The 17,904-nt window shown below is 63.5% G+C and overlaps 4 protein-coding genes across 4 annotated transcripts; 2 read left to right on the plus strand and 2 right to left on the minus strand.

The window, feature by feature from the left end:
- The first annotated feature begins 2,120 nt into the window (after positions 1 to 2,120).
- Positions 2,121 to 2,729, plus strand: LOC134170891 (neurokinin-B-like). Its single transcript, XM_062632660.1, has 3 exons — positions 2,121 to 2,228; positions 2,329 to 2,425; positions 2,509 to 2,729. The coding sequence occupies exons 1-3, from the start codon at positions 2,127 to 2,129 to the stop codon at positions 2,727 to 2,729; spliced, it is 420 nt and encodes a 139-aa protein (XP_062488644.1). The 5' UTR covers positions 2,121 to 2,126.
- Positions 2,730 to 3,096: 367 nt separating this feature from the next.
- On the plus strand, positions 3,097 to 6,449 carry ZBTB39 (zinc finger and BTB domain containing 39). Its single transcript, XM_062632653.1, has 2 exons — positions 3,097 to 3,192; positions 4,219 to 6,449. Exon 2 carries the CDS (start codon positions 4,326 to 4,328, stop codon positions 6,447 to 6,449), a length of 2,124 nt encoding a protein of 707 aa, XP_062488637.1. The 5' UTR covers positions 3,097 to 3,192; positions 4,219 to 4,325.
- Positions 6,450 to 11,962: 5,513 nt separating this feature from the next.
- On the minus strand, positions 11,963 to 13,807 carry GPR182 (G protein-coupled receptor 182). The gene is made up of 2 exons (XM_062632654.1): positions 13,523 to 13,807; positions 11,963 to 13,074 (listed from the first exon to the last, which is right to left on the minus strand). The coding sequence occupies exons 1-2, from the start codon at positions 13,701 to 13,703 to the stop codon at positions 11,972 to 11,974; spliced, it is 1,284 nt and encodes a 427-aa protein (XP_062488638.1). The 5' UTR covers positions 13,704 to 13,807; the 3' UTR covers positions 11,963 to 11,971.
- A 2,235-nt stretch (positions 13,808 to 16,042) lies between these two features.
- Positions 16,043 to 17,797, minus strand: LOC134170889 (retinol dehydrogenase 16-like). The gene is made up of 4 exons (XM_062632658.1): positions 17,447 to 17,797; positions 17,097 to 17,355; positions 16,485 to 16,648; positions 16,043 to 16,372 (listed from the first exon to the last, which is right to left on the minus strand). Exons 1-4 carry the CDS (start codon positions 17,760 to 17,762, stop codon positions 16,155 to 16,157), a joined length of 957 nt encoding a protein of 318 aa, XP_062488642.1. The 5' UTR covers positions 17,763 to 17,797; the 3' UTR covers positions 16,043 to 16,154.
- Positions 17,798 to 17,904: the final 107 nt, after the last annotated feature.

The following is a 17,904-nucleotide window of genomic DNA, read 5'->3' on the forward strand; positions in this document are numbered from 1 at the left end:
GGCTGATGGTGGCAGCTTCACTTTGCTGGCCTGGGTTCCCCTTCCCTCCGCTTCCCCCCAGCTCTCTGCAGTAGGGCTGATGAAGGCAGGGCAGGGGCTGATGAAGGCAATAGGGCTGATGAAGGCAGGGCAGGGGCTGATGAAGGCAGGGCAGGGGCTGATGAAGGCAGGGCAGGGGCTGATGAAGGCAATAGGGCTGATGAAGGCAGGGCAGGGGCTGATGAAGGCAATAGGGCTGATGAAGGCAGGGCAGGGGCTGATGAAGGCAATAGGGATGATGAAGGCAATAGGGCTGATGAAGGCAGGGCAGGGGCTGATGAAGGCAATAGGGCTGATGAAGGCAGGGCAGGGGCTGATGAAGGCAATAGGGCTGATGAAGGCAGGGCAGGGGCTGATGAAGGCAATAGGGCTGATGAAGGCAATAGGGCTGATGAAGGCAATAGGGCTGATGAAGGCAGGGCAGGGGCTGATGAAGGCAATAGGGCTGATGAAGGCAGGGCAGGGGCTGATGAAGGCAATAGGGCTGATGAAGGCAGGGCAGGGATGGAGGGCTCACGATACAGGACCGGGATGTGGAGGGGGGGGGGTCAGGATGCCCAACCAAGCTGGGGCTCCCAGGAGGCTGAATGGACCCTAAGCGGGGGACCGAGGGGTCTGGGGGCTCTGTGTGTGGCTGCGAAGCCCCGGGCACCGCGTCCCCACCGTGTGCGTCCCCTCCATGAGCATCCCCACACGTGCCGGCAGCCACACGGTGCTCGGGTGAGCGCGTTCCCCCCCGTGCCTGCGGCACAAGGAGGGGCCGGGGGCTGCGTGGGCCCGGGGCTGGCCCCTGCCGTGTCACAGCGTGACTCCGCTCCGGTACCGGGTGCTGCCGGTGACACCGTGTGGGCGAGGAGCTGCAGGCTGGGGGGTGCCACCCCCCTCCCGGCCCCCATTGGCAGCTCTCCTCTCGCCCACCCGTGACGTGCCATGGGCAGAGCCCCCTATTTAGCCCCGCACCGCAGCTCGCACCCCGGTTCTTCACCTCCCGGCAGCAGCAAGCACCGAGGGTTGCTCAGCCCCCGGCTCCGCACCCGAGGGCTCAGCAGGTCTGTGCCCTGCGGCACCCGGGGGTCCTGGGGGGCTGCAGCGCCCCATCCTCACCCCGCTGGGAGGAGGAGGGTGGTGGTGAAGGCACCGGGGAGGAGATAGGGGGTGAAGATGCTGCTTGAATTAGGCTTGGGGAGGGCTGGGTTGGCAAGGATGCGTGTGCCAGTGTGTGTGCCAATGTGTGTCAGTGTGTGTGCCAACGTGTGTGCCAGTGTGTGTACCAATGTGTGCCAGTGTGTGTGCCAAAGTGTGTGCCAATGTGTGTCAGTGTGTGCGCCAACGTGTGTGCCAATGTGTGTCAGTGTACACCAGTGTGTGTGCCAACGTGTGTGCCAGTGTGTGTGCCAATGTGTGCCAATGTGTGTGCCAGTGTGTGTGCCAATGTGTGTGCCAATGTGTGCCAGTGTGTGTGCCAGTGTGTGTGCCAATGTGTGTGCCAATGTGTGTCAGTGTGTGTGCCAATGTGTGTGCCAGTGTGTGTGCCAACGTGTGTGCCAGTGTGTGTGCCAATGTGTGCCAATGTGTGTGCCAGTGTGTGTGCCAATGTGTGTGCCAGTGTGTGTGCCAATGTGTGTGCCAATGTGTGTCAGTGTATACCAGTGTGTGTGCCAGTGTGTGTGCCAGTGTGTGTGCCAATGTGTGTGCCAATGTGTGTCAGTGTATCCCAATGTGTGTGCCAATGTGTGTGCCAGTGTGTGCCAGGGGACACGCGTGTGTGCACTCCTCCAGGTGGATGTGCAGGACTGAGCCTGAGCTGGTGTTTGCACGGTCCGGCTGCTGTGGGAGTGCACGAAGGGGGCACCACGGGCACGGGACCCCCCCCGTGATGCACCCCCATAACGTGCTCCACACCCCTGAGAGGCCCCCCCCGGGGCAGCCCCTCCCGAGGGCGCGATTCCCCCCCCCCCTTTCCCAGCGCTTATCCCGGTCCCGGACTCGCCCCGGGCCGCCCCGCAGAGGGGGCTCAGGCTCGGGGGGGGACCCCGGGCCCCTCCGCTCCGCCGCTGACCGCCCCCCCCCCAGGGCCCCCCCGGACGATGAGGACCCGCCCGGTGCTGACGGCGCTGCTCGTCCTGGCGCTGCCGCTTGCCCTCGCCCGCCGCCCCCCCGCCGCCGCCGCCCCGCCGGGCCCCGCACAGGTAGCGCCGTCGGGGGGGAAAAAGCGCCAGGGGGAACCCCGGTTTCCCGCACTCCGCTTTAACCCATTTCCCCCCCGCTCACCCGCTTCGCTTCCCGCAGGGGATGCCCGACCCGGATCCGGTGCCCCGGAGAGCCCGCGGGAGCACCGGGCCCGTCTATGCCGCCCTGCTGCAGCTGCTGCGGGAGGAGGACGCCGGTGAGCTCCGGGGGAAAGGGGGGGTCGCGGGTCGGTCCCTCCGGTCCTTCCCGGCCTCTCTCACCCGCTTCGGTCTCTTGCAGGTCCCCCCGCGGCCGCGGCTCTGCAGAAGCGTAAGTCCCGGCCGGTGCCGGTGCCGGTGGCGGCGCCGCAGCCGGGCCCCGCGGCGCTGACGGCGGCTCTCTCCGCAGGGGACATGCACGACTTCTTCGTGGGGCTCATGGGCAAGCGGGCGGCGGAGCCCGGGCGGCCGGCGCTGGGGGGGGACAGCGGCGGCCCGTGCCCACGGTGCTCCCCGGCGTGACCGCGGGTAGAGCCGGGGATGGCCGGGGGGGGGGGGGGAGCCTGGACGGGGCCCTGCGCTTTGTCCCGGTGCGGGCACCGGCACCGGTCGCGCCGCCGCTCACGGAGCCGTCGGGCCACGCACCCGTGTACGAGCGAGCACCCCCGGTGTCCGGAGCCCTCGAACAAACACCCGTGCCCGTGCGGGGCGGTCTCTGTGTCTTGGCTGCGCCGCGCTGGGACCCACGGGGGTGGTGGTGGGGCAGGGGCGGGGATGATGATGATGATGAACGAACCCACGGGGATGGGGCTCCGCGACCCCCGGTAACCGGAGCGGTGCCCGCCCCGCGCAGCGTCCTCCGAGCCGCACAGGGGAGCTGTGTCCCCGCCGCACGCAGGGCGGACGGAAGCGGCTCCGGCGGCGGCCCGGGGCGGGTCGGCGCCTTTGTGTGAGCCGAGCCGGGATGGTGCGGGGCAGCGGCCGGGTAAGGACCCCGCCGGCCCCCGCCGCGACGCCCCCCCCCCCACCTCGGGCCTCCCGTTACCCCCCCCCCCTCGGGGCCCTTCTGCTCTCCCCCCCATCCCCATCCTCGTGGGGCACCGCATCCCCGGGGTCCCCCGTTCCCCCCCTCCCGCGGTCCCCGGTTCCCTCCGCGTCGCTCCCGTTCTCGCCGCGTTATCCGGACCCCCCCGCGGGCAGCGGAGCTTCTCTGCCCGCTCCCGGCTTCCCCCTCCCACCCACCCCGTTCCCGTCTCCATCCCGACCCGGGGATGCCCCCACGCTGCCCAAGTGCAGCGTTTCCTCTGCGGAGCCTTCCTCGGCCATCCTCGTCCTCCTTTGCCTCCATCCCTCGTGCTCCGGGAGGGGGAACCGGCCCGGCCTCGGCTCCTCTTTGCCTCTTCCTGAGCGCAGGATAAAGCCCAGACCCCAAAGTCCCACTTCTGGGGTCGCAGGGAGGGAAAGGTGCGGGGTTGGGGATGCAGGGCCTGGGGCCCGCTGTGTGCGCTGGGGACAAAGCTGGAAGGAGGAGCTCGGGTGGGGATTGCCGGTGCCGTGGGGCAGGCAGCCGGGGGGTGCTGCACCGAGAGAGGGGCCACGCAGGTGTGGAGGGGGGGATTCCCACCTGGAAGCCTGCTGCGGGGGTCCGGGAGTGATGCGGAGCAAAGGGATGAAGGGGCTGGGGGTGAAGCCAGCCAGCGGGCAGAGCCTGGATGTGTTACCCTGGCTCGGGCAGGGGGGAATGCATGGAACAGGCACCACCTGGGGCTGGGGTCCTCTGTCCATGCCCAGGTACAGGTGGGAACCTGAGGCTGTTGCTGGCACAGCCGGTGCTGGTTTGCTTTGTCCCTTCGCTCCCAGAGCTGGCTTTTGAGGTCCCACGATGGGTTTTGGTCCATCTCCCTCTGAGCGGCTCCACTGCTGCTTCCGTCGCTCCTCGGGAAGGTGGGAGATCCGAGGCCTGACGGCGGTGATGTTCTTTAGTTCCCATTCTGTGTCTCCCTTTCTCCAGAGCCCCTTGCCCTGCCAGTCTCTGGGTGCCGAGCACCTCCTGCTCACGCAGCTGCTGAATGCGTGAAGAAGAAGCTGAGCCAGGAGAAGGACTCTTAAGCAGCTAAGATGGGCATGAGGATCAAGCTGCACAGCACCAATCACCCCAACAACCTGCTGAAGGAACTCAACAAGTGCAGGCTCTCCGAGACCATGTGCGACGTTACCATCCTGGTGGGCAGCCGCTCCTTCGCTGCCCATAAAGCCGTCCTGGCTTGCGCTGCAGGTTACTTCCAGAACCTCTTCCTGAACACGGGGCTGGATGCCACCAGGACCTACGTGGTGGACTTCATCACCCCGGCCAACTTCGAGAAGATCCTCAGCTTCGTGTACACCTCTGAGCTCTTCACGGACCTCATCAATGTGGGCGTCATCTATGAGGTGGCAGAGAGGCTGGGCATGGAGGACCTGCTCAAGGCTTGTCACTCCACCTTCCCCGACCTGGAGAGCTCAGCCATCACGAAGCAGCCCTCGCTGTCCGTGAGCGCAGGGCGGTCGGGGCCCCTGAGCAGCAGCTCCTCGGAGCAGAGCCATTCCTTGGCTGACATCCGGAGCAGTGGGGAGCATTTCGGCCCGGAAAGGAATTACGTCTTGCACGGGGAAGCGGCCGGCGGCTACAAAGAGGATGAGAGGACAACAGCGAGTGAAAGAAGCCAGGCTCTTCCCCTAATGCACCCGCAGCAGCCTCCCAGGGTGGGACAGGAACCGGATCAAGGGCAGTTTGCTCTTGCCACGAGCATGGTGCCCCAGCCCGGGAGCATCGTGGTGCAGAGGACCGCCAGCTCCTGCCAGCAGTATAAGATCCAGAGCAACGGGGACTACAGCAAGGACAGCTTCTTCACTGCTGATCCTTCCCTGGACGTGTCCACGGGGAGCAACTCGTGTCCCAGCAACAGCGACCACTCCAAGGAGCAGGGCTTTGGGCAGATGGATGAGCTGCAGCTGGAGGACTTGGCCGAGGACGAGCTGCATTTCGAGGATGCCAGCGAAGAGCTCGCCCCGTCGGAGATCATTGAGCTGAGCGACGACAGCGAGGAGGAGCTGGCCTTCGAGAGCGACAGCAGGGACAGCAAGGCCATGCCCTGCCAGGTGTGCAAGAAGGTCCTGGAGCCCAACATCCAGCTCATCCGCCAGCACGCCCGAGACCACGTCGACCTCCTCACGGGCAACTGCAAGGTCTGCGAGACCCACTTCAAGGACCGCAACTCCAGGGTCACGCACGTCCTGTCCCACATCGGCATCTTCCTCTTCTCCTGCGACATGTGCGAGACCAAGTTCTTCACGCAGTGGCAGCTGACCCTGCACCGACGGGAGGGGGTCTTCGACAACAACGTCGTCGTCCACCCCAGCGACCCGCTCCCCACGAAGGGCCCCGTGTTCGGGGCCGCCGCGGGCTCGGAGCTCTCGTGCGCTGCGTGCGGGAAGCCTTTGGCCAAGGATTTCCACTCCGTCCGCAACCACATCCTGGAGCACGTGAACTTGAGGAGCCAAACGTGCGGCGTGTGCGACCAGAGGCACCTCAGCCTCTGCAGCCTCCTGTGGCACGGCCTGGCCCACTTGGGCGTCTTGGTCTTCTCGTGCTCCGTCTGCGCCAGCAGCTTCGTGGACCGGCACCTCCTGGAGAAGCACTTGGTCGTGCACCAGGGCGCGGAGGAGGCTCTGTTCCGCTGCCACTTCTGCGGGCAGAGCTTCAAGCTGGAAGCCGCCTATCGCTACCACGTCAGCCAGCACAAGTGCGGGAGCAGCCCGGACCTGCGCCCGGGCTTCGGCGAGCGCCTGCAGCACCAGAGCCTGCCGAAGAGGAAGGTGCCGGAGGAGTTCCTGAGCGAAGAGCTGGTGCTGCGCAGCCAGCCGGGCAACAGCAAGTACAGCTGCAAGGTGTGCGGGAAGAGGTTTGCCCACACCAGCGAGTTCAACTACCACCGGCGCATCCACACCGGCGAGAAGCCCTACCAGTGCAAAGTGTGCCACAAGTTCTTCCGCGGGCGCTCCACCATCAAGTGCCACCTGCGGACGCACTCGGGGGCCCTCATGTACCGCTGCACGGTATGCGGGCACTACAGCTCCACGCTCAACCTCATGAGCAAGCACATAGGGGTGCACAAGGGCAGCCTCCCGCCGGACTTCACCATCGAGCAGACTTTCATGTACATCATCCATTCCAAAGAGGCCGAGAAGAACGCCGAGAGCTGATGGCAGGGCCGGGCCAGCGAAGCGGCTGGGGGAGACTGGCGCTGAGTTTGTTCCGTGCTCAGGAGCCTCCTTTTTCTTTCGCTCTTTTTTTTTGTTCTCTTGGTTTTGGGCCTTTGTAGCGAGTGCTGGCGTTGTCCGAGTGAGCAGCCCGGGAGCCGCGGGCCCGGGCCGAGCAGTCCCTCGTGGTTACTTACCTCTGGTCCCGTAGAGGCCCCTCGAGTCCTGTGTTTTTAGCGTTTACTCACTAGGTTTGGGACTCTAGATGCTTTCCTTCGGAAACCTCGTAGCCCTCTCGGCTAGGCTTCACCCTCCCCTCGAGCTCGTCCACAAACCGATGCTGCTAAGACTTTTCACACCTTGACCTCAAGCGAGAGAGGGACAGAGCCCGAGCAGGATGGTGCTGGGCTCCGAGAGGAGGCGAAGAAAGAAGCGGAAATAGACTCGTGCTGGGCATCGCTGGGGTTCTGCTGCTGCGGCGAGGAGAGGAGAGGAGAGGAGAGGAGCAGCGTCCGCGTCGCAGCATCACCGGGGACCGGAGCGAGCGGGCGCGCGCCAAGAGGAGGGGTTCCTGGTGGGAAGCCCCCCGGGATGGTGACCGTGGTGAGCACCCCGTCCCTGGAGGAGGAGCTGGAGGGGGGACTGCCCCCCTCTGAAGCCCTGCAGGGGAGGGAGCAGGCTGGGGCTGTGGGATCTGGGTGCGACGTCAAAGAACCATGGAATGCTTTGGGTTGGAAGGGACCTCAGAGCTCCTCCAGCTCCATCCCCTGCCGTGGGCAGGGACCGCTTCCGCTGGAGCAGCTTGCTCCTACCTGCCCTTGAGCCCTGCCAGCCATGGGGCAGCCGCAGCTCCTCTGCTCTGCGCATCCCATCCCCGGTGTCCCAGAGGGAAGCGCTTCCTCCTTGTCTCCACCCTGAACTTGGTCCCCTCTGACTTCCACCACCCTGCAGAAGGCGCCGGTGCCCGCTCAGCCCCGCGCGTCCCGGCGCTGGCAGCTCCGGGCAGCGGCAGCACGGATCCCGTCGGACGAGGCTGTGATGAAGCTGTTGCCTTAACCCGCAGGCAGGTACCCTTGAGGATTTGTCTCTCCGCTGCCGTGGATCCCGGCCGCATCCTGGCCGTGCCCCGTGGTCCCGGTGCCTCCGGGCAGTGGAGCAGCTCCAAGCGCAGCAGGACCCCCAAGCTGGCTCCATGCACCGGGAAGGGCTGGAGCTGCCTCTTTCCCTGCGTGATCCCGGTGGAGGGAAGCCAGGCTCTGCCTGCCCTTCGCTCCCTCATTCTACCTCACACACAGGAAGCACTCCGGGCTCTCAAGCCCCAGCCAGAGCAAACCTGGCTCCCGTGCTCCTGCAGACGCTGTTCCAAACAGAGCTGCTGATTGCAGGCCCTGGAAGCTCATCCCCCCTTTTCCCCTTGGAAGGCACAAGGGCTGGATGCGTGGTTAGAGCTTGGAATTGTGTCCCCCACCCCAGCCCAGCTGTGGCCTTGGCCGAGCCCCTTCACCTCTTTGCCTCAGTTTCCTCATCTGTAAAATGAGGGTGGTGACACTTGTGGTCCCGACCTACCTCCGGGGAGCGTGGTGGAGGCTGCTCCTACCCGCACGTAGTGAGCGAGGGATGATGCTTGTCCTTGGGCAGCGGCAGCCTCCATCCTTCCCATCCATCCCATCCTTCCCTGTCCTGGACCGGTTCTGCCCGGGTTGTTTTCCTGCTGTTGCAGCCTTCCCCATGGAAAGCAAACTCCCCTTTAGCCCCATCCCTGCCTGTGAAACCAGCTCTGGAGCAATACAAGTAGTGGGACGCAGGGCGCATCCCATGGGAGGCGTTCAAGAGAGAGTTGGAGGGTGCTGGGTTAGGGATGGATTCATCCTGCCCCCGGAGCCTGTGTCCGGAGGGCAGGCACTGAAGCTGTTGCCAAACCCAGAGCTTCGGTTGCCAAAGGCCGGTCTCGTGGTGCTGTGCTGCGGGCTGTGATGTCTCCATGGGCTGAGGAGGCACCTTCAGCTCTGTGGTGTGAAGACGGGGCGGGTCTGAAGGCGTTTGGAAGGGGTAGGAGGCAATGGAGGCCCCTCTGAGGGCTCTTTCCTTGTCCTGGTGCAGACAGGAAGGGATGTGACGGTTGCTATGAAGGATGTGACGGGGGGGACACCACGAGGCTCGGGGGGAGCCAGGTCCTGAAAGCCTTGGGCTCCTCTGAGCGCATCCCGGAGGCTGGGATGAGCTTTGGGATGGGTGAAGGCGTCTCCCGGAGCTGACAAAGCTGTGAAGCAAAAGCCTTTTGTGCACATAAACCAAATAGAAGCTTTGACACTGAACCACTGTGGGGCAAAGCAAGGCCGGGCTCTGCACGCAGGGCCGGGGAAGCAGGGGCTGGGTTTGGTGCTGGGGCCAGGGAGAGCGCTCGGAGCCCTGGCGCTTGCGGCTTGGATTCCTTCCTGTCCCATGTGGAGCATCCCAGGTGTCGGCGAGCCCCATCGACGGAGGGGATGTGGGGACCGGCTGCAGACCCCACCGGGGTCCTGTCCTGGGTTCAGCAGTAGCAGACTGGGTTTAAACCCCAACAGGTCCCCAGACCCAGCTCCAGACTGGGAGCTCCAGTGCTCCTGCGGGATGACACTTACCTACCTCGCCTGGAGGTGCTTTGGGATCCTCAGGCTCCAAGAGGGAATCGCAGAGGGCGATGCTTGGCTGTGCAGAGAGCACCCAGGAAACCCCAGCACAAATCCCCCCCCCCCGAAGGCTTCAAGAGGGGTTTTCCTCTGGTTTCTCCCCCACAATCCCATTGGATTCTCCCCTTTCCCGACAGATCCAGGGCTCTTCCTGAAGCAGACGAAGGAGAAGAGCGGAGTTGCAGTCTCCCCTCTCTGTTAAGTGACTCGTAGGTCCTGACCTCCCGATATTTAAGTGTTTCCTATCTATTTGCTGTAAAGTTTTGTATATTTTGTAAACCCCCCCCCCCGTAGATGTCCGCAGCGGGTCCGCATCGGGTTCTTTTCTACTCCCTCGATCGCTCAGCACAAAGTGTGGTCTTTATTTAGCATAATAAAATGGAAAACGGTCACCTCTGGCGCCCGGCTTCTTCCCGGCAGCCCCATGGGGGTCCCAGGGTGGCAGGGAGAGCAGAGCCCCCCGTTCCCATGGCTGCTTCCTCAGCAGGGTGGAAGCTGAAGCCTCCTGAAAGCCATGGGGGAACCGCTGGGGGTTTGGGTGCCTTGGTGAGCCCTTTCCCTGCAGGCAGTGGTGTTCCAGGCTGGGAACACAGGGGCTGGAGGAGAGCAGCTTCCAGTGCCTGAAGGGGGGTACAAGGATGCTGGGGAGGGTCCTGCATCAGGGACTGGAGCAATGGGACAGGGGGTGATGGGTTCAGAGGGGAACAGGGGGAGTTCAGGTTGGAGATGAGGAAGTTCTTCCCTGTGAGGGTGCTGGGGTGCTGGGATGGTTTGAATGGAGAAGGTTTGGATGCTCCATTCAGGTTGGATGGGGCTTGGAGCAAGCTGCTCCAGTGGAAGGTGTCCCTGCCCATGGCAGGGCTTGGAACTGGGGGAGATTTAAGCTCCCTTCCAACCCAAACCGTTCCATGGCTCTATGATTCCTGGTGGGAGCCAGGGATGAGCTGGAGCAGCCCTGGGCTGCTGGTGCAGGGGTCCCCTAAAGGAGCCCATGCCAGGATTACCCTAAGGGGTGGTGGAGGCTTTAAAGGGATACGGAGGGACCCAGCTAAAGGACTTGCTGGGCTCCAAGCCCTGCTCCCTCTGTGGGGCTTTAGGAAGGTTTATTTGGGGCCAGCCTGGCCCTGGGCTCTGGGAGCCAAGCTGCAGGTACATGAGGAGAGGGTTTTTCTTATCAAAAGAAGGAAGTTTATTAGGTGAAACCCCAGATTTTACAGGTTTAGACTTGAATATATTGTCCCGGTTACTTGTCTTCCATTGGGATTGGCATTGGCAGAAGGGAAGGCTCAGGATCAGAGCTGGGGGTCGTGTCTGTGCGAAGCTGCTTCCCGTTCACGGGTGTCGGGGCTTTGCCTTGTGCCCAGGTGATGGGGATGAAGGAGCTGGGACAACGCAGGTCCCCAGGGCCAGGCTGTGAAACTGGGGGTAAGGAAGGGAAGGAAGAGGAACAGCGCGAGCGGCTTCCCTGAGCTGGACACTGGGATGGGAACAGGGACTGGAGCAACAGGACAAGGGGTGATGGGTTTAAACTGAAACAGGGAAGTTCAGCTTGGAGATAAGGAGGAAGCCCTTCCCTGTGAGGGTGCTGAGGCGCTGGCATGGGTTGGCTGGAGAAGTGGTGGCAGTGTTCAAGGGATGGGGCTCGGAGCAGCCTGGTCCAACGTGAGGCATCCCTGCCCATAGCAGGGGCTGGCAACGGGATGACCTGAAGCTCCTTCCCACCCCAAACCATTCCACGATCCCATATCCGAGGGCGCCGGCCTCACCCCCAGCCGCAGCACCTCTCTCTGAGGTGCATTCGGCTTCCACCCTCAGCCCAGCAGCAAGCGGAGCCCTGGGGCAGGCACTGATTTACGCTGCCAAGGGCAGAGCTGCTCCCGGTGATAACGGAGCGCCCGCCTTAACCCCTGGCCGCGGGCTTCTCCCGCATAGCCCGGGATATCCTGCTCCCCGCCCTGCAGCCCCACATCCTGTCCCGGGATTTGCTTACGCTTGGCTCTTTTAAAGGCGCTGTTTCTGGAGCAGCTCAAGGCCTTTGGGAGATTTATGGACCCGCTCCTTCACCCTCCCTGCCCGGGGCCTGACCCGCGGCACGTGACGGCGGAGCCCGGATAATGATGAACTTTGTCCGGATGCTCCGGGTTTCTTCCAGGGCCAAACCCCGCGTTCCGGCTCTCAGCAACGCTGCGTTCCCCGGGCAGCACGGAGCCGGCGCCACCGGAGCCTGGTGGGATGCTTCGAAACGCAAGCGGTGGCCTTAAACCTGCCCTGGTTGGATGTGGAGCACGGAGTGGGGACCCCCCATCCTCTGTGGCCGTGCCCGGGCAAACCCAGCTTCACCCAGCACTGCTTTACTGCTGGCCTTGCCCTCGGCAAGCTGCTGATCCCGAGTCCTTCCTGCCCTGCTTGAAGCTCAGCCCCTCGGCGCCGCGCCGCCTTCAGCTCTGTGCAGTCAGGCTTCGAGGCCTCTGCTGGGTGTTCCAAAGGGTTCCAGAGGGTTCCTTCTGTCCTGCTGGGGTTGGCGTCACGGCAAAAGGGGCAGCATCCAGGCTTTGTGCGTGGGGAATGGTTGGACTTGATCTGGAGGTCTTCCCAACCCAGTTGATGCTATGGTTCTATGATTAAGAGTCTGTGATTCCATGATTATGACTCTACGATTCTATGATTGCACGATTATGACTCTGATTCCATGATGGTCAGGGGCCGCAGCAAGATCTCTGCATCCCCCAGTCCGTGTTTGGTACCCAGCCCTGCTCCTTAGCACAGGAGGTGACCAGCCAAGAAGCGTTGAAGAGCAAAGAACCTCCTTATCACCAAGGGCAACCCAACCTCACCGGCCCCGGGGCCCGATCCCCGTTAGTTGGGGGGGCTGTTGTCCTTGGCGATGACGATGGAGTGCTGCGTGGTGGAGGAGGAGTTGTCTGCGCCCTTCTGCTTGCCCTGCTCCTTTGGGATGTACTTGACGACGGCCGAGACGAGCTTGCTGCGGAAGCTCTTGCTGAGGAAGTTGTAGAGGATGGGGTTGACGACGCAATGGAGCAGCGTGAAGCAGTCGATGATGTCGTAGAAGAAGTAGAGGAGGTGGGCGAAGGTGCAGTGGAGGACGATGTGGTTGCCGTCGAGGGTGAGCAGCGTGAGCATGATGTGGAAGGGCAGCCAGCTGACGAGGAAGACGAGGATGTAGGCGTAGATGAGCAGGCAGTGCTTCCTGCTCTCCGGCTTGGAGCGCTTGATGAACCTGGCCGTGAGGACGTTGAAAACGGTGATGATGGGGAAGGGGATGAGGAACCCAACGGCGGTGGTGGCCAAGCTGACGGCCAGCGCCCACTCGTCGTAGGTCTCGAAGGGGGCCATGAAGATGCAGATGGGCTCCCCGGTGTTGACCAGCTGCATGTGCGTGACCTCCAGCACCGGGATCGCTGCCGCCAAGAGCCAAGTGCAGGCGCAGACGATGCGGCGCGCGCGGTGCTGGTGCTTGCGCCAGAAGAGGGAGGAGCTGGTCAGGGACACGTAGCGGTCCACGCTCAGGCAGGTGAGGAAGAAGATGCTGGCGTACATGTTGGCGAAGTAGAAGTAGTGCGTGAAGCGGCAGAGGAAGCTGCCCCAGAGCCACGTGTAATCCAGCATCACCTCCAGCATCCAGATGGGCAGCGAGAGCAGCACTCCCAGGTCAGCGATGGCCATGTTGAGGATGTAGAGGTTGACCAAGCTCTTGTTGCCCCGGCTCTGCCAGTTGACCCAGATGACGAGGAGGTTCTCCACCAAGCCCACCACGAAGATGATGAGGTAGAGGATGAAGAGGATCACCCGCTTGACGTTCTCGTCCAGGCTGAACTCGCAGAAGCTGTAGGTGTAGTTGAGGAGGTGGAACAGCTCGGACCAGTTGTGGTAGTCCCTGTACTCGTTGAGGAGCGTGTGGGTCTCAGTGGGGGCAGTGGTCACCTCGGCCATCCTGGTAGCTGCAAGGCAAGGGAAAGCTCGGCTGTGATGGGGATGATGGAGCAGAGGGATGAAGCCTGGTGGCAGCACCCAACAGCCCTGAGGCTCTGCAGCATCAATCACTGCAGAAGCAGAGCTGACAACCCCGGACAGCAGCTCCCCTCCGAGCCCTGCTGTGTGGCTGCTCCTATTGGGATCCACTGGGTCTTCCAAGTAGGTGACCAACCCATAAGCTGAAGGGAAACGCAATTGACCCGAGCATCCTTTAACTGCCTCAAGCTGCATCCGTGCAGCGAAGATGCCGCGGACCCCATCCAGCCTCACAAACCCAACCGCTCCCCTGGGAAAGCGGGAGCGTGCCGAGCTTGGAAGCAGGAATCCCCCACTCATCATCAACCTTCCATCACCCGCCCGAGCCCCAACCCACAGAGCTGGGCTCTGGAGCCCCCCGTTCCCATTGCTCCTCACCTTGCGGCAGGTCCTGGGAGAGGTGCCGGCGCAGTCGGATGCTGCTGGATGCGGATGCGGCTCCGGGCTCCTCTCTGCTCCGCTGCTCGGGCGCCTCTGGGGCAGTGGAGCCGCGGGTGCGGAGCTCGGGGTGGGCTTTTTGGCCGCTTCCCAGCAGGAAATGACCATCGCGGTCCCACATCCTGCGGCAGCTCAGCGCCCGTGACACTTGACTCCATTCCCAGCGCCGGCGCCCCGCTCCCGTTTGATCTCGCTGCTGGGAATGGTGTCCATGTGGAAGCCGCAGGTGCCCCAACAGCTCCCCTCCATCATCGCTCCGCTCCCAGGGGATCCATCCTGCCCTCGTCCCGCTGTGGATAGGAGGGGAAACGCATCCCTTGGGATGGAGCCGGCTCCTCCCGCGGCTCGGGCAGTCCCAAGGGTGGGTTAAGGCATCAGCATCCCTCGTGCTCCCACGGTGCTGGGGCGAACCCGAGGTTCTTATGGGGCGGGAGGAGGGGATGCGGAACCCCCGGCAGCAGATAGATACCAATGGCCACAGGAGCGGCCCCGCGCCGAGTCCGGAGCAGTGATTGATGCTGCTTGACGGCTCCTTTGGCAGGGGAAGGGAGGGGGCTCGAGCCGTGCCCCGGCGCTGGGGCAGGGGGGGGCTCCGATAGCGGCGGATCCAGCTCCGAGCCGCGCCGGGGTGGAACAATGGCAGGAAACGGCCCCGCGAGGTTTGTGCTGGGCAAGCGGCTCGGAAGGAAGCGCCGGGGCTCTGATAACGGCGCGGCCCGAGGCGACGGGGCCGAGCCCCTGAGCCCGCAGGCGGGCACCCGGCCCCGGGGGGGCAGACGGGAGCCCTGGGCTCACCCGGGGAGCTCTGACTCAATGGGGAGCGGTTTGGCTCATTGGGGAACGTTTTGGCTCAATGGAGAGGGTTTCAGCTCAATAGGGAGCGTTTTGGCTCATTGGAGAACGTTTCGGCTCAATGGGGAGCGGTTTGGCTCATTGGGGAACATTTCGGCTCAATGGGGTGGGTTTCAGCTCAATGGGGAGCGTTTTGGCTCATTGGGGAATGTTTTGGCTCAATGGAGAGCGTTTTGGCTCAATGGGGAGGGTTTCATCTCAATAGGGAGCGTTTTGGCCCAACAGGGAGCGTTTTGGCTCATTTGGGGACCTTTTTGGCTCAATGGGGAGTGTTTTGGATCGATGGAGAGGGTTTCAGCTCAATAGGGAGCGTTTTGGCCCAACAGGGAGCGTTTTGGTTCAATGGAGAGCATTTCAACTCAGTAGGGAGCATTTTGGCCCAACAGGGAGCGTTTTGGCTCACTGGGAAGCGTTCTGGCTCAACGGGGAGCGTTTTGGCTCAATACAGAGCATTTAATGTCATTGGGGACTGCGGGGGAGGTCCGTTTGCTTTCCTAAGCCCTGCAGGGTGCTCAGGGAAGCTTTCTGGCCTGGGTATTGCAGCTTGCACAAGGGCCCCGTGTCTTGTCCAGCTGCACCACCCAAAGGGGTGGCCTGGGCTCACATGGGCTCAGCACGTGTGGGAGTGAGGGTGCTGCTGACCCTGCTCCAGCCTCAGGGACCTAATCCCCAGCTCTGATCACTGCGCAGCCCTTAATGATGGGTATGGAGGACGCAGGAGGCACCGTGCGCAGCAGGAGGGCCCTGAGGGTGGGCAGGGGCTGGAGCAGCTCCCATAGGAGCCAGGCTGAGAACACTGGGGCTGGAGCAGAGAAGCTGCGTGGGGAGCTCGGAGCAGCTTCCAGTGCCTGGAGGGGGGTACAAGGATGCTGGGGAGGGACCTGCATCAGGGACTGGAGTGATGGAACAGGGGGTGATGGGTTCAGAGTGGAACAGGGGGAGTTCAGGTTGGAGATGAGGAAGTTCTTCCCTGTGAGGGTGCTGGGGCGCTGGGATGGGTTGAATGGAGAAGGTTTGGCTGCTCCATCGCTGGCAGTGCTCAGGGCCAGGTCAGAGCAACCTGCTCCAGGGGAAGGTGCCCCTGCCCGTGGACCTGGATGAGCTTTAAGCTCCTTTCCAACCCAGACCATTCCATGACCTTGCAGCTGGCCAGGGAGCACCCATCACCCCAGGAGGTGATGCCCTGTGGGGCGAGGAGGAGCCTTTGACTCCGTCTCCATGCTCAAGGCTTTCTCACACCCATCTCTCTGATTACACAACCCTTGCTGCATTGTCCAAGCTGCAGGTGACCGTGTTGGTGTTGCACAAGCACCCACCTTGTAACAGGATGTAACCGGGTGCCATGTGTGGGGTGGGGAATGTGGGGCAGAGGCACCCGGCATGTGGGTACGTGCCTGCTGCATGCACAGGGGAGCAGTGGGAGCTGCTGGTTGCAGGGTTAGCGGCGCCCTTGGGGTAAGGGTTGGATGTGATGGGCTTGAAGGGCTTTCCATGACGACACAGGCTGGACCCTGCTTGGGATAACGGCCAGAGCGCTGGTGCTGCTGGAGGATGAGCAGGGACACAACCTCCATGTGTCCCCATCCAAGACCGAACCCAAACCCAAACCCAGGAGCAGGAGCTGCCTTTATTCAGCTGGTTCCCAGACGTGCATTGAATCGGGAGCCCAGGAAGGAGCTGGTGCTGCCAGCTCTCTCCTTGCCTTTACCACATCCCTGCCTCAGGCTTTGCGGGCAGGCTGGGGCTGGTACTTGGCAAACACGCGGTCGGAGAGGGCGCTGGGCGCGTAGCTGAGGGGGATGTAGAGCAGTTTGGCGTCCCAGCCCGCGGTGTAGCGGGTGCGTGGGTAGCGGCTGGTCAGCGCGTGCTCCATGCAGCCCGTCACCAGCGACAGGTTGGGGCTGCACAGGTTCTTCATGTTCCCGAAGGATTTCACAACTGCGGGAGCAGGAGGCGGGCGCTCAGGCTCAGCGCCTCGAGCACTGGGGTGATGGGGGGCGATGGGAGCGCTCTCTTGAGCATCCCTTAAAGCTTTAGGTGAGGTACTCACAGTGCTTCAAGTAAATCTCCCCATAATCCGCTTTGGTTTCCTCCGGGAGCTTCTCCCAGGCAGCCATAAAATGCTTCTGTACGTTCTCCCCGTTGGTGATGTTCGTCTGGAAGTACCCGGGCTCGATGATGCTCACCTTCACCCCGAAGTTACGCATGTCAAGCCTGCAAGGGATCAGAGCCCCATGGCAGCACCCGGCGATCCTAAGCAGAGCCCGAGCACCCCGATGGACCCAGCACGAGGCTGGATGGACCGAAGCCAAAGCAAACGCCTTTGCCATCGCCCCTGGATCCGGGATGGGGGCAAGGTCCGCGGCGTGGGGCTCAGTGCCGGGGCAGGCAGTGCGCAGCCTACGCTGCAGGAATGAAGTCAAAGTGCTGCCAAGTCCTTTTGCTTTCTCTTACTTGGGGCTGCCTCTGCATGCGCTTGGCTGAGGGCAGAGCAGAGGCTGCCAGAGGCAGGGAAAGGCTGAGAGATCCCTCCCATGGGCCCCAAGCCCTGTAGCTATGGCGCAAGCTCGCCCTGGCTGCACCAGGAAGAGGTTTGGCAGGTGGGTGCCCTACCAGACAAAGCGCCCACAGAGGCGAATGGGGACACCGGGGCGATGCTCACCGGAGGCTGTCGGAGAAGGCTTCCACGCCGAACTTGGAGATGCAGTACCCCCCACCGAAGAAGGAGACGCGGCCCATCACGCTGGCCACGTTGACCACGCGGCCCTGCGCCCGCCGCACGAGGGGCAGGACGCTGAGCGTCACCTCGATGAGGCCGATGAGGTTGACGTTGATCACCTTGAGGAAGTCGTCCTTGCTCAGCCACTCGTTGGGGGCGCTGGGGGTGCCGACACCCGCGTTGTTCACCAGCCCCCAGAGCCCTGCGGAGGAGAGGGGACGGGGTGAGCCGGGCCCTACCCATGGGTATCCCCATACAGGAGGGGTCCCTTCAGCGGCGCTGCCCCATCCTACCTCGGTCACCCACTCGCTCCTTGACCCATGCGGCGGCAGCAGCGATGCTGGGGCTGGAGGTGACGTCCAGGAGCAGGGTCTGCAGTCGGGGGGACGCAGCCGCCCGCAGCCGCGCGGCCCCGTCCTCGCTCCGGCACGCAGCGAGCACCCGCAGCCCCCGCGCATCCAACTGCCGCGCCAGGAGGTTCCCGAAGCCGCTGTCGCAGCCCGTGATGAGCACGAACTTCTCCGGGAGCCCCGGCACCGTCTGGCGCTCCCGGTACCAGCGCCGCAGCAGGAACAGCGCCGCCAGCGCTGCCACCACGTACGCCCACATCCCCGCACCGGCACCCGCAGCGCAACCGGGACCGGGCTCCGTTCTCAGCGATCAAAAAAACCCCTCGGGCCCCGCTCCAGCGATACCGGCTCCTTAAAAACGGCCGCTCCCCCGCCCCGCCCCGCCCCGGTCCTGCCCATCC

This window comes from Pezoporus occidentalis, unplaced genomic scaffold, assembly GCF_034315485.1.
Source record: "Pezoporus occidentalis ecotype Australia unplaced genomic scaffold, CSIRO_AGI_Poc_V1 ctg392, whole genome shotgun sequence".
Classification (NCBI taxonomy): domain Eukaryota; kingdom Metazoa; phylum Chordata; class Aves; order Psittaciformes; family Psittacidae; genus Pezoporus; species Pezoporus occidentalis.